The sequence below is a fragment of the Phyllosticta citriasiana genome (assembly GCF_038021145.1).
Source record: "Phyllosticta citriasiana strain CBS 120426 chromosome Unknown IWZ02scaffold_10, whole genome shotgun sequence".
Taxonomy (NCBI): domain Eukaryota; kingdom Fungi; phylum Ascomycota; class Dothideomycetes; order Botryosphaeriales; family Phyllostictaceae; genus Phyllosticta; species Phyllosticta citriasiana.
This window is the reverse complement of record NW_027117287.1, coordinates 918,401-931,995: the sequence shown is the minus strand read 5'-3', so window position 1 is coordinate 931,995 and position 13,595 is coordinate 918,401. Positions and strand designations below refer to the sequence as shown.

Genomic DNA, 13,595 nt, shown 5'->3' with positions numbered 1-13,595 from the left:
CAGCCCGGCCGGAGCGCAAACGAGGGAGCATTCAGGCCTTCGGAAGCCAGAGTTCTCAGAAACATCCATGCGTCTACAAGGGACCGTAATTAGGAGGATCCATAAGCTCCGACTCCTCTTTTTGTGTGCCACGACCTTCACGATCCAGTCTCGGCGCTTGACAAGACGACGGCTCGAGAAGCCGGGATGTAAGAGATGCTCCATTGTACAGCGCTTGAGGATACATAGCTCAAAATGTTCCAACTTAAACGCCTGGACTATGTACAGAATATCTAGATGATACTTATCTGGTTTGATTATGTTCAGACGAATTTGATGGATGTGGTCTAAAGAGCTCACGACCTGAGTGGTGTGATCAAAAGCAACGAGGTCGACGCCGCAAGTACACCAGGGTATCTCGTTCCAAAAGATCAAAAAGGCTTCTTGGCGTCTTCCTCCATGTGATCAACCAGGCAGTGGCCCTTTTCACCAATCTCTTGCTGCAAGTACTTGAGAGTTGCCGGGTCCTTTGTGAAGAACGAGTCTGACCTCGCGCTGCAGGCAATATTGGTGGTGGTGACTACCCCTGTCCGTTCGATCCGCCCCGCATCATCGGTGCCATCATTGGCGTTGGTGATCTCGGAGGGAGCTTGAATGTGATGAAACAGTTCGGGGTTAGCGCTGTAGCACTTGTAGTCCAAGTCCCGACAGCCCTCGAGGATCCGGACGTCATATGCCTGGCAGCCGCCCTCAGTCTCCTTGGGGGCCAATTCTTCGAGGATCCGGCGTGCAGAAGCGCGGTTCACGGCGTATCCAAAGGTACAGAGGGGCCATTTCGACCGGTGGAGCATGCGATGGCCCTCGTAGACTTCAAGCGTCTCGAGAAGCTCCCTAGTCCTCGTGTGCATGCGGCCGCGGGGTAGCAGGGTATCGTCGGGAAAGGTGGTGTGAAGCAACCCTTCCCAATCTTCAAGGGAGAAAAAGTCGCCGCAGTGGCCGAGGTAGAGAATCTCCCATTTGGACAAGTCACTCCAATAAGTGTCCCTCGATGACATGAGCTTTTGGAAGTTCTCCGACAGCAGCGGGACCTGGACAGTGCGCAGGTGAATGTCCCAGTCAACGTCGTCTTCGAGGATGATGACAGTTTCGAGGTGAGAGTCAAGAAACCTGAAAAATGGATCAGCATGTTGGCAGCGGCGGCGGCGGGGCAAGGGTGAATTTACCAGCGCAGGGCGTTCAAGTGGCCCAGCCAAGCCATGGCAGAACCGCGGGTGATGCGGGAATCCTTCTCGGCTTTGAAATTGTTGATGTCGTCCTCGGACCATTTTGGCTGATGTGGAATAGTGATGTCGATACCGGTGAGGTTGCCGGCAAAGAGGAGATGCTCCTGACGGGGGGAATTGGTGCGCGAAATGGCCACGACGGCGCCGAACTGGAAGAGGCGTTAGAGAGCAAAAAAAAAAAAAAGCCGAGTGGGGTCGGAGGAAACATACGCCTAGGGTCGAGTTGGCTGGTGACAAGCGCGTGTAATTTAAGCCGTTGGTAAATGGTGGCTGCGAGCCATGGGCCAAGGGCGTCTTGTTAGGGAATGGCGGGGACGAGCGGAACCAAAGAAACAGGGCGACGAGCGAGATGATCAGCAGGGCCGCGGGGCGATGAAACCGGGCCTCCATAGTGTTTTACGAGCGAGAAGTCAGTCGGTCGTAGCGAGCGATGGAAGGGGACGACGACACCGACGACGACGACGACGACGACAGCGACGGAGACGAAGACGATGAAGAAGACGACAACATGGCCTGCTTTTACCGCACAACCCCTCGACGGCTGGCAGTGCCATTTTTAAAAGAGGCGGGCGGGCAAGACAAGAAGACAGATTCTGAGTTTGTTCGCAGAGACAGGCATGGAGGTCCTGGCAATCTCGCCCTCTCAGCCCTCTCTCTCTCTCTCTCTCTCGCTCTCTCTCTCTCTCTCTCTCTTACTCACTCACGTTTTGCTGTCGTAGTCAGCCGCCGCCGGTCGCTTCTCCGCGTCCTGCTTGTCGATCCTGCAGCCCGCGCTTCCCTGCTTGTGTTTGCTTGTGCCCATCATCGACTCCCCCAAAAACTCAGGCCTGGCCGGTCCTAGGTCCTGGTCCTGGTCCTGGTCCTGGCTGTTCCTCTGTCGCTCCCAGCTCTGCCCTGCCTTTTCACCTTCACCCATCCCAGCCAACTTGGGCTGCGTTGCGCTGCGCTGCGCTGCGCTGCGCTGCATTCCGCTCCCCCATCCCGCCCTTGCATGCATTCTGGGAACTCCTCTTCCGTGTCACCATGGCTGCTGCAGACCCCCAGCGCCCCCAAGCGCCCTTCAGGTTCTCCAGGTACCGTTCTCTTCGCAAACCAAACCTCCCAAAGGACGACACGTCTGTAGAACCACCGCTGCCACCGATGCCTCCACCGCCCGATCAGACTTCAACCGCCACGACTACCATGAGTCGTACCATGTCGCGCTATCACCGCCAGCGCCCAGCTGCTGCTCAAACTGCCCCCCCTCCGCCGGTTCCGGCTGCTGTCGCGCGAGCTCCTCCTACCCAACGCTCACAACCCTCATCCGCTCGTTCGCGCTCAGCAAACCTCCCCGCCGGCCCACAAGCTGCTCCCTCGCCCGACAAGGAAAACGACGATCGCCAATACGCCGAAGCTGCTCGCGAAGAGGCCATGAGGATGCTCGAAGGCGGGCCTTCGCCAGCCACTCTCAAGGCCGAAAAACGGGCAAAGCTCGAGGAGGCGGAACGCTTAAAAGCAAAGCAAATCGCCGAAGAGCACGACCGGCGCAAAGCAGAAAGGATCCGCAAATACAACGAGAAGCAAGCAGAGGAGCTCCGCGCCCAGGAGCTCAGGGCGCGCCAGGAAGCCATACGCGCCGAGGCTCTGCGGGCACAGCAAGAGGAAGAATCCAGCCAAGAGGAATTAGAGCGCGAACCGTGGCCAACACCACGGAACCCGCTTGCGCGTCACTCACACTCGCCCCCGAGCCCTGGCCCTGACTCGAGCCAGAAGAGGGAGCGCCTTGGCCTCTTGCGAAAGCGCAGGGACGACTCGCCGCCCCAGCAGCCTGCCCAACCACCTTCGGCTCCTAGGTCAACACAGGTCAGCAATGAGCGAGCGGATCCGACAACCATCAAGCCAGGTGGTGGAGGTGTGGTCCCGGGCACAGATGCTCCCGTCTCTGCTGTTAATTCGGGCGACCGCCGTGTCATGGTCGAATGCAATAGCCAGCGAATCCTATTGCCCGTCACTCCCGAAACCACTTGCTTGGATCTCATCCGGTCCGCGGCCAATGTTCTCTCCGAGCATATCAACCCCCAGGCATCAGTTATGCTTGAATTCTTTGCTAAATGTGGAGTCCAAAGGCCGCTCCGCAAATACGAGCGCGTGCGCGATGTGCTCAACTCTTGGGACGACGACCGGCAGAACAATCTGGTCCTCATTGAATCGCCTACCGGTGGTAGAGACCACGATTTAAGCGTCAGCTCTGTCCCAGAAGCCAAGCCCACCGGCTACTCATGCTTCATGTACTACTCGCAAAAGCCGGGGAAATGGTCCAAGAGGTGGATAACCATGCAGACCAACGGACAAATCACGTCGGCCAAGAACGACTCCGGAAAGGATACGACCGTCGTCTGCCACATGTCGGATTTTGACATTTACACTCCCACCCCATCCCAACAGCGTTATATTAAGCCGCCCAAGAGGTATTGTTTTGCCGTAAAGAGCCAGCAAAAGTCCAACATGTTTGAGTCAACCGCAAGCTACGTCCATTTCTTCAGCACCAGCCACAAGGATCCTGCTGCAGAGTTCTTTAGTTCTGTTCAGGGCTGGCGCAGTTGGTACTTGGTCAGGGTCATGGGCGAAGGCCAGAAAAAGCCCAAAGCGGGGGATCAGCTAACGCACAACCTGACGTCAACGCGAAAGGTTTCGGGCACCCACGGGCAGAATCAGGAGTCGTCAAAAGCCCTCGCCCGCCCCAATACCTCCGACTCTTCTCACTACCAGATTGGCTCCTTCAAGCCCTTTTTCGACCCAAGTTCTTTCGAGCCGAGTTCAACTCCTGAGCTTAATCTCCAACCCAAAGTTCCCAGTCCTCCAGATCGCATGATGTCGATGCGCAACCGTTCGCACCCTCCTGTTTCTTACCAGAACAGCAGTCGCTTGAATTCGCTGTCCGCCAATAACACGTCGTCGGACGAGGAAGGTCCATTTTCGTCGGGTGGTCTTCTAGGTCGCACGTATTCGCAGCGCCAACGGGTCGCGGCGCAACGCGATGCAGCAACCAGAAACGCCGGACCCTTTGCAGACGGCCCGTCTCTCCTCAACAACCTCTCCAGCTCCGTGCCTAGTCGCTCTTCGATCGATGAAGCTGCCCGACCCCAACGCATGGGATCCGTCCGATCGACGCGCGGCAGCGGGCAGATTGAGCCTCCTCGACGCACTAACACGACTCGCATGCCCAAGCCCCTCGTGGACCTCACGCCTCAATATCAGGCGCCGCCCCAGTTCCAGAAGAAGGGCAAGGGCTACCATCCCGGAATGGTGGGGTCTGGCGGCCTGGTCGATTCAGCGACGAGCCCCGAGGTTGCTATTCAGATTCCGCCATCGAAAGACTGGCGAGCTCGTGCTGGAGGCAGCGGCGCGAGGCCCGCAACATCTGGCGTGGATCGCACAAAGAGTGTCCGAGCACCTGGTATAAAGCACGGTGGCGCCATGGGTGCGGTGAATAACCATAATCTTGTGCCTCAATCCGACGCCGATGCATTCACTGGCAGTGGACTCATTGCCAAGACCAGCTGGGGACCGACCAACAAGGGTGCACCACATGGCCGCGGTGTCATGGACGGCTCCAAGGCCAAAGGACCACTTCTTGACGTGAGCGAGTCGAGCCGTTTTGCTCCTGGCAGTCTGCTTGCCGGTGTTGCCGCTCAACACCCGTCGGCACCTGTCATTTCTCGCGATTAAGGATGTCCAATCGAGGCTACTTCAAAGTTAGCCCTCGTGCACTTTTCTCAATTCACGCGTATCTTGTACAAAATTTCGCACTTGTTCATTCCTTCTCATCGGATGGTTTGACACCACTTGACGAATTCAAATTCAGACTCCCACAGTGCGCAGTTCGCATAGCGTTTGTTTGACGGAATCTTTTCAAGCATACTCTCCCTTTCAGTTCTCTTCAGATCGACACGCCCAGACGGATCACAGACGGGTCTCATACTTTTCTTCCAATACCCCGAGACGTCGCATCTCTTACACGTATTCCTAATGTACTTCACGCTGTCTTTCCGATTCTTTCTTGCTGTCTTTGGCATATCCACTAGTTCGACATTGTGGTGGGAGGCTTTTTCAAAAGCATGGGTACGACGCTTGATTCAAAATCGAGCCACGTGGGTGGAAAGCCAGGATGGCTATTCAGTCCGCTGGGACCGGACGAACGACGCAACTCGCACCAAGTCATGTTCGGGTAGGCAGAAGGTCTAAATTAAATGCTGTTCATTGACAACAAACGCGGGCCGAAAGTATGATCAGACGGACATGGAGCCGAAAGTCGTACTCCGTTCGCAGCCGGTACGAGGTTTTTCGAGAGAAGACTGGAAGACTTCATCCGTTTCTGTCGAAGAGTGCCTGGAAGCAGTCAATCTTCTTTTGTCGAAAGTGAACACCCAGGAGCGATGAGAGCATTGAGAATCGCAACAAAACAAGAGGCTGCGGAGCCGCCGTCATCCGCGGAAGCTCACAACTGCAATTGCCGCAACTTTGGAGCATTCTTCGTCAGGACCAACGGGGAATGGCGACCAAATGCTTGTTCTTGACGCTTGACGCGGGGTTCGAGCACATCATTGGGCGGGCAGGCACATCAGCCCTTCATCTGTGGCACCAACGCTGACAAGAGACACAGGACGGCAGTTCGATTAGAGCTAATCCTTCACGTGGCGAGAATGCGCGGGAATCGGAGCCTGTGGATTCAAGCATTGAAGCAAGCTTTTTCTGGCGTTCCCGAGGTGCAGAAAAATTGTGGGATGAAGAGTGGGAGCGGAATAAACACCTGCACTAGGATCGACAAGCCTTGACAAGCAGACTACAGGCGGAAAGATTCCAGACTGGCCGCAAGCCTGAAACATAAAAGTAAGCCGAAAAGCGCGCACCACACGCGAAGAAACTGCTCACATCGACCTGTTGAACTGCCTACGTTCTAGTTTGCACAGTCAATGGCACACGCATGCAAGACGAGGCTAGCTCTGTCTGTCGAACCACCCGCCAGCCAGCGCCCAACCGGTCTGATTGAAGCACCTTATCTTTATCGCAGCACCAGCTTCGATCGTGTGGGCTGGCTGGCTGCATGATATGACGTGCGGCTGCGCGGGTGTAGACATCCTAATGATCTCGACCCTGCTTTTGTGCGTCCTGCCTCACATGCATATACATAGCTGTGCCAGTCTGCTGCTGCTGCTGCTGCTGCTGCTGCTGCTGCTGCGGCCCTTCTCTTCACAGGAATGGCACAGGCACCATTCCGTACTACGACGACCCGACTTCTTCAAGCGAGCCCGTCGCCACGAAGATGAAAATCAGATTCCAGAGACCGACCCTGCATGTGGAGCAGTCCAAGTCCGAGTTTGCCAAGGGTAGCTCAAGGTGGTGAGTCTTGACGCACATGATTCGATAGTGTGCTGCCTGCTGATATTGATTGACTCGTCTCTTCAGGACAAACGTTGACTTGGATCCCGTTCCCCGCCGCGAACGCAAATGGGGCGTCTGGAGCTTCGTGGCATATTGGATTTCGGATGCGTTCAAGTAGGCTGCGACATGCCCGACTCTATTATTGAGAGGCCGCTCACTGACCAATTCTTGCAGTGCAGCAAGCTGGGAGTTTGCGTCATCGGTGATAGCAGTCGGCCTAGGATGGTGAAGCTTCTTCCCCCATGATCGATACTTGGCTGAGACAGCAGGCAGGCGAGAAACGCTGGGCATCGTCGCGCTCGGCTTCTTCATGGTGTCGATGGTCATTGCGTTGAACGGCGCCATCGGATCCATCTACCACGCGCCATTTCCGGTCCTCGCCCGCGCCGGCTGGGGCTTCTCGGGCTCCTACATTGCCATTGTCTCGCGCGTCGTGCTGGCCGTGTTTTGGTTCGCGGTGCAGACGATGAATGGCGCCAATTGCGTGCGTGTCATGTAAGGACATGTTTGCCCCTGACCCCTTGGTCCCACCCCTGACCCCCTTGATCTCCAGGATCGGTGCCATATGGCCCTCATTCCTCACGCTCCGCAACGACATACCCGAATCAGAGGGCATTACGACCGCAACCATGATATCCTTCTTCATCTTCTGGCTGCTGCAAATGCCGCTCATGGCCATGCACCCCAACAAGCTGCGGTATCTGTTCGCCGCCAAGTCCATCATCGTGCCGCCCACCTTCATCGCCATCCTCATCTGGTCCGTCGTCGCGACGCGCGGCAAAAAGGTCGAGCTGTGGTCGCAGCCCACGACGGCCCACGGCTCCGCCTACGCCTGGGCCTTCCTGACGAACCTGACCAGCATCATCGGCAACTACGCCACGCTGAGCGTCAACCAGGCCGACTTCAGCCGCTACTCGCGCGTCAGCGTGCGCTGGCAGGCCATGTACGTGCCGATGCTGCCCGTCGTCTTCACCTTCATCGCCTTCATCGGCATCGCGGCGTCAGCCGCCGGCGCGGCGCTGTACCCGGCGCAAACGGGCGGCTCGTTCCCGTGGGACCCGATGGTGCTGGTGTCGCTGTGGCCGTCGCGGGCGGCGCGCTTCTTCGCGGGGGCATCGTTCGCGCTGGCCGCCGTCGGCGTCAACGTCAGCGCAAACTCGCTGTCGGCCGCCAACGACCTGGCGGCGCTCTTCCCGCGCTACGTCGACATCCGCCGCGGCCAGCTCGTCACCGCCCTGCTCGCCTGGCCGCTCGTGCCGTGGAAGATCCTCGCCAGCGCCCCCGCCTTCCTCAACTTCATGAGCGCCTACGCCGTCTTCCTCGGCCCCGTCGCCGCCGTCATGTGCCTCGATTTCTGGCTCGTCAAGCGCCGCCGCTACGACGTGCGCGCCCTGTACCACCCGCAGTCCGTCTATCGGTACAACAGCTGGGGCGTCAATTGGCGCGCCGTCGTGGCGTTTGTCGTTGGCGTCGCGCCCAGCTTGCCCGGCTTCATCAACAGCGTGAGCAGCGACGTGCACGTCGGCGTTGGCCAGCGGCCGTATGCCTTTGGGTGGCTGCTCGGGTTCGTCGCGACGGCGACCGTGTATTGCGTGTTGGAGTGGTTGTGTGGGGACAAGAGTAGCCGCGTTGACAGCGCCGTGTTGCCGGATGATGTGTATGATGGCGATACGCTGGTTGAGGGAGTTAGCGTCAGGGGTAGTGGCAGCGGGAGCGTCGAGGAGCACGTCGTTCGCGGCGACGTGGAGAAGTTGGGTTGATTTACATACAGTGTTTGTAGATCTTGGTCAAACCAACACAGTGGGTGAAAAAAAAAAAAGAAAAAGAAAAAAAAAAAAAGTAAGGACTCTCGGTATGGACTAAGTCTCACCAAGCGTGGTTGTGGAAGTAGACGACTGTTCCTTAGGCGTGGCTGTGGCCGCGGATGACGGCTTCCCAGACACGGTTGTGATGGCGGACGACTGCTCCCTAGGCGCGGCTGTGATGGCGGACTACTGCTCCCTAGAGGATGTCTCATTTCTCTCTATACCCAATTGTGGGTTGAACACTCCTCAAGCTGTCTTTGACGTGCGGGCTACCAGAGTGAAGTGGCCATATGCTCCGATCAAACGAGGTCGAATCAACTCTGCACCAGGCATTGGAATGCGTTGTTTTGAATTGATACTAGACATGACATCAAAGGGTTGATACGTACTTTCGTACACTCGCGACGCCTTCCTAGGTAGCCCTCGATAATCCCAAGCGCGCCGTGTCCATGGTATAGAGCTAATAGACCAGCCAGTAGTGTCCTCTCGAGAAAAATCGCCTTCGTCCGCTCTCCCCGCCCGATTGAGCCGATTGCATCAAGACCCACGTTGCCCTCATGAAAATTCGACGTTCCCCGTCCTCACGCATAGATGCTGCTCCTGGGGCTTGTAAGACCCTCGCTCCTCCTGCTCTTCTCATACAACCATCGGTTGGTCAGCGACACCGACGGGCTCTTGCCTGCCCCGAGCGGCGTCGGTGTCCCTGGCACGCTGCTCGTGTTCTCCCTCTCCCGACCTAGAGTCTCGTACAACTCGCGTCCACTTGCTGCCAAAGTTGAAGACGACGACTGTTGGCTCTCATTCCACGTCTGCCGTCGGTCACCGGCCACAGCCTTCTGCCACAGCGGCGACCCGCCAGATGGGCTGTAGTTGTACGGAGACGAGTCGCGAACCCCAGAGCTATATCCCCCGCGCGGACTGCCAGAGAGAGGTGAGCCGGATGCTGGGCGCGAACGAGATCCTGACCGGCGATCGCTGCCGCGCGGCGTCGACGAGCGCTGGTAGCGGGGTGGCGTAATGTAGACGCCCGAGTTGGGTGTACCGGGCGCGGAGGCAACGTTCGGGTCCAGCCCGAGGAGCGCACGTTGTTGAGGCGTAAGTGGAATGTCGGCCAGGTCGTCGGGTTTGCGGAACAGCGGCGCCAGCGTGAGGCCTGCGTTGACGAAGAAGGCAAGGCGGATGAGTAGGAGGACGTTGGCTGGACTGGCGGGGAGAGGGCTCAGGAGTCCGACGCAGCTGGGTTGTGGTCAGTTAATAGCTTGCGGGTTGCGCTTGTGGGAGAAGCTCACGCATCGTGGATCATTCGCGGCGTGAGTCTTGGAACAATGAATGTCATGAAGAGGACTGCGAGGTTTGCCAGGAGAGCCTTGGCTTCAGTCTCGCCAAACTTGGTGGCATTCTTCCGACGATTGATCTCTTCAAAACGGGGATGACGCCATGTGCCAGTCGGCGTAGCGGTGTTGGCTTGGCCTGGGGTTGAGCTAGACGGAGTGATGGGCGTACTCATAGCGTTGATTTTTCGTGTGGTGGGTTTGCTACGCGGCGGGCGGACACGATGTGGAGCGACAAGCTGGAGGACCTGTGTGGTTAGTGGTTAGTGGTTAGTGGGTTGGGTATCGTGGCTCTTTAGCATGGCATTGTCGAGGGAGGGTGGGCGGGAGGAGCGGTGGGTGAAAGAAGAGGGTCGACAGACAGACGGACGGACGGACGTGTTGATTGTTTTGGCGCACGCAGATCCCTGTCGCCCATGGCACCGCTCCGCGAGTCGAGCCACCCACCTCAGTTGCCGACCATCCCACTTGCTCGACCCTCTCTGATGACCATCGTTCAGCGTTCTCTGTGTACATCGACTCTGCGTCTTCAACTCTTTCAGTTGTGGTTTTCCCAATCACCAATTCGTTTTCTGCAGCGCGTCCGAGCACAAAACCACCATCACCATCTAGCGTCGCTGACCTCACTCCGCATTGCGTCCAAGCTCCAACCTACTCTGCTGCACCATCGAGCTATCTCTCCGCTAGACTGCCAATCCCGCCTTCGCCATGCTCTTCCTTGGGCTTACGGGTTCCATTGCGACCGGAAAGTCGACCGTCTCCAATCTTCTCCGCAGTCCGCCCTATAATCTACCCATTATCGACGCCGACGTTGTCGCGCGCAAGGTCGTCGAGCCTGGCACTCCCGGCTATCGTGCCATTGTAGATTATTTTGGTCCTACGACACCAGAGCTGCTTCTGCCCGCCTCCGATCCAGCCTGCGGTGGTCGCGAGGATGGTCCTACAGGTAAAGGACGCCCGCTGAACCGACCAGCACTGGGAAGACGCGTCTTTGGCGGCGGAGAAGAGACGATGCGCGATCGCCAGAAGCTGAACAGCATTGTCCACCCCGCTGTGCGCCGCGAAATGTATAAAGAGATGGTATGGGCGTACTTGAAGGGTCATTGGGCTGTTGTCCTCGACATCCCACTCTTGTTCGAAAGCGGATGGGAGAAATTCTGCGGCACCATTATGGTAGTCGCCGTCAGCGGAGCAGAGATTCAGATGCGACGACTAAGGGCGCGCGACCTTCATCTCAGCGAGGAAGATGCCAAGAACAGAGTCTTGAGCCAGACCGATGTTAGGGAAAAGGCAGAAAGAGTCATGCGAAGAGGCAAGGGCGCCGGTGTTGTCATATGGAACGACGGTGACCGCGAGCAGCTCGAAAAGCAGGTCGCTCAGGTAATGGCCGACATTAAGAAGAGGAGTCCGCAGTGGTGGGCATGGCTTCAACTCATCTGCCCTCCTTTGGCCGCGGTAACGGCTTTGTGGAGCTTTTGGAGAATGCGAAACGTACAGCTTCAGTGGGAAAAGGAAAAGATGCAGGAAAGGGCTAAGCTTTAGTGCGGTGCCGGGGCTTTTTGAGACTGCTGCTGGCTACCTTTCCATTATGAGGCGGGTTTATACCTCGATATCCAACATCATCTACCAAGTAGTGGTAACTGAAAGAAAGCATTATGTGTGAGTATTCACCGTCGTCATCCTCATGGGACTCATTGAGACTCTGTGCATGCTTTTTCTCGCACTGAGAATTCTTTCCACGTAGCTAGGACGACATAGTTCAACGAGCTTTCAGGCGTAAGCCTCCGAGGCTGGTGACAAAAGTCGTCGCGCACACAATATAAGTTCAATATGAGCAGTGGGCAGACTGGGAGCGTTCAAACTCGCCGACTGGTCATTCAAAAGGACCATTCAAGGCCCAGTTCGCGGAAACCCATTTGTGTGTGCCACGTCTTTTGGCACCGAGCCTTGGTCCATCCCTCGACACCTGGCAGAACCAAGCTCTTGTGATACCAACTAGGTAATCAAGTGATCTCAATCCAGATCAGGAAAAGCTTCCCTTGATTCCATGTGAGGTGCCGGTCTTTGAGGTTGAACGTGACCCGCCGACTCGATGGTACCGTGGGCCTTTCTTGCCTGGTGGGCAGCGCTCTCCTCACTAAAAACCCCTCGACCTTTCCTCAACTCCTAACGACTCACACCTGCATCTGCGTCTTTGTACCTCCTTCTAGCCCAGCCAATCCCGCCACACCCGGACATCGTCAAATCTCAACGCCAGTCATGTCTTTGCCTGGCCACAACGACTCGGGCCAGCCAATGCCCCGTCACGATGATGACCGCGGCGGCTCGAGATCAGGATGGGCCCCCATTGGTGACGGCCGAATCTATCCCAGTCTTGACAATTACCCCGGACGCGCCCACAGCTTCGTTGACGCTTGGTCCTACGTGAATGGCTATGCAGAAGAGCCCGTATTTGCGACACGCAAGGAGAATGATCAACGCGAGCGCCGCCTCCACCTTTACGAGCCAATGTGGATGGATAGGCCACCCATTAACATCGATGCTGCCTTTGAGTCTGCCTACCGAGCACAAGCAGCCCCTGTCGAGACACGCCGCGAGCCTTCAGCCCCGACGGCTTGCTCCCACGGACTATTCTACTGCCCCTACAGAGGCCAGATGTACCCATGCCAGAACCCCAAACGCCATGTGGTCGAGGGGGAAGTAAGAGTACGTGCTGCGTTATTCTTGTAGTTCTGAGAGCTGACTGATGGTCAGAATTTCGGGGAGTACGTTCAGGGACAGGCGCCGACGGTGCAGGCCGTCATGGACTTCAGCTACGACAAAGTCGGCTTCATGGTCATGGACGAAGATGGCAAATCCGCGCAATGGATTGGACAACCCGGCGACCACGTTCCACCTCCGTTGTTGGACAGGCCTGTCCCTCGCAGAGACACCAGCAATAGCTCGCCAGAACAAACCTCCAGCGAGGCACACTCCACGACCAAGATGGCTGGCGCGGGAAGCCCCACAGCTCAGATTTTGCACAAGGACAATTTCGATCGCCAGCTTCTTGAAGTTATTGGTAAATTCAAGCACCAGAAGCTTACCGACTCCAAGAAGTCCGCCAGCTCCAAGCGATCCGGCAGTTCCAAGGGATCCAAAATCTCCAAGGGATCCACTTGCTCGAAGAGATCTAGAACTCTTGTCGCTGGCTCAGACACCGACATTGACAAAAGGTCCAGCCTCAGCATCAGCCTGCATCTCAAAAACTAGATTGTCACGGTTTCCGACTGCCCTGCTCTGATCGACTGCCTGGCGAGGCTCCATGTGTCCACTGTTGCAATACTACCTTACCCAGACCGACAGATTGCTGATTTTATAATTCACATGACTGCAAGAAAGAGATTACATTTTGCTTTCGAGGTAGGAGTTACAAGGACGAGGGAGGGTTATTACACGATCCTTTTGCTTTCACGTGTGTGGACAACGACAGAGATGCCTACGGTACATGGTTCTTTTGCTCTCTAGAATTGTGTGCTTATAGCATATGGGAACCAATGGAAGATCAGGACCTGCTTAATCACCTCACTGGAATGGCTGCTTGCGAAGAAAGACACTAGGAAGCTGCTCAAAGCCGGCTACGAGAATGCGATCCTCTACTGATTGACTGTCATTTTTTTGAATCGTGGATCATTCGCGGCTGACAGCGAATGCTAGGCCAGATAGGCTCATCGAAGACGGTCGCAGTGTCCAAAAGCATCGGCACAAGCGCTTTGCAAGCGAATCCGTACCCAACA

The 13,595-nt window shown here is 56.7% G+C and overlaps 6 protein-coding genes across 6 annotated transcripts; 4 read left to right on the top strand and 2 right to left on the bottom strand.

Annotated features, from left to right (window-relative positions):
• Positions 1–204: 204 nt before the first annotated feature.
• IWZ02DRAFT_40456 (uncharacterized protein) lies at positions 205–1,900 on the bottom strand. The gene is made up of 3 exons (XM_066765655.1): positions 1,473–1,900; positions 1,203–1,411; positions 205–1,146 (listed from the first exon to the last, which is right to left on the bottom strand). Exons 1-3 carry the CDS (start codon positions 1,650–1,652, stop codon positions 411–413), a joined length of 1,125 nt encoding a protein of 374 aa, XP_066620874.1. The 5' UTR covers positions 1,653–1,900; the 3' UTR covers positions 205–410.
• A 1-nt stretch (position 1,901) lies between these two features.
• On the top strand, positions 1,902–5,382 carry IWZ02DRAFT_40498 (uncharacterized protein). The gene has a single exon (XM_066765659.1). It carries the CDS (start codon positions 2,286–2,288, stop codon positions 4,968–4,970), a length of 2,685 nt encoding a protein of 894 aa, XP_066620873.1. The 5' UTR covers positions 1,902–2,285; the 3' UTR covers positions 4,971–5,382.
• A 989-nt stretch (positions 5,383–6,371) lies between these two features.
• Positions 6,372–8,538, top strand: IWZ02DRAFT_40432 (NCS1 allantoate transporter). Its single transcript, XM_066765652.1, has 5 exons — positions 6,372–6,641; positions 6,708–6,797; positions 6,858–6,908; positions 6,957–7,178; positions 7,237–8,538. Exons 1-5 carry the CDS (start codon positions 6,565–6,567, stop codon positions 8,441–8,443), a joined length of 1,647 nt encoding a protein of 548 aa, XP_066620872.1. The 5' UTR covers positions 6,372–6,564; the 3' UTR covers positions 8,444–8,538.
• A 66-nt stretch (positions 8,539–8,604) lies between these two features.
• Positions 8,605–10,259, bottom strand: IWZ02DRAFT_457428 (nuclear pore complex component-domain-containing protein). The gene is made up of 2 exons (XM_066767941.1): positions 9,778–10,259; positions 8,605–9,724 (listed from the first exon to the last, which is right to left on the bottom strand). The coding sequence occupies exons 1-2, from the start codon at positions 9,993–9,995 to the stop codon at positions 9,070–9,072; spliced, it is 873 nt and encodes a 290-aa protein (XP_066620871.1). The 5' UTR covers positions 9,996–10,259; the 3' UTR covers positions 8,605–9,069.
• Positions 10,260–10,268: 9 nt separating this feature from the next.
• On the top strand, positions 10,269–11,505 carry IWZ02DRAFT_40377 (dephospho-CoA kinase). Its single transcript, XM_066765647.1, has one exon. The coding sequence runs from the start codon at positions 10,528–10,530 to the stop codon at positions 11,359–11,361; it is 834 nt and encodes a 277-aa protein (XP_066620870.1). The 5' UTR covers positions 10,269–10,527; the 3' UTR covers positions 11,362–11,505.
• Positions 11,506–11,943: 438 nt separating this feature from the next.
• Positions 11,944–13,290, top strand: IWZ02DRAFT_40373 (uncharacterized protein). The gene is made up of 2 exons (XM_066765646.1): positions 11,944–12,525; positions 12,574–13,290. Exons 1-2 carry the CDS (start codon positions 12,079–12,081, stop codon positions 13,069–13,071), a joined length of 945 nt encoding a protein of 314 aa, XP_066620869.1. The 5' UTR covers positions 11,944–12,078; the 3' UTR covers positions 13,072–13,290.
• The last annotated feature ends 305 nt before the right edge of the window (positions 13,291–13,595 follow it).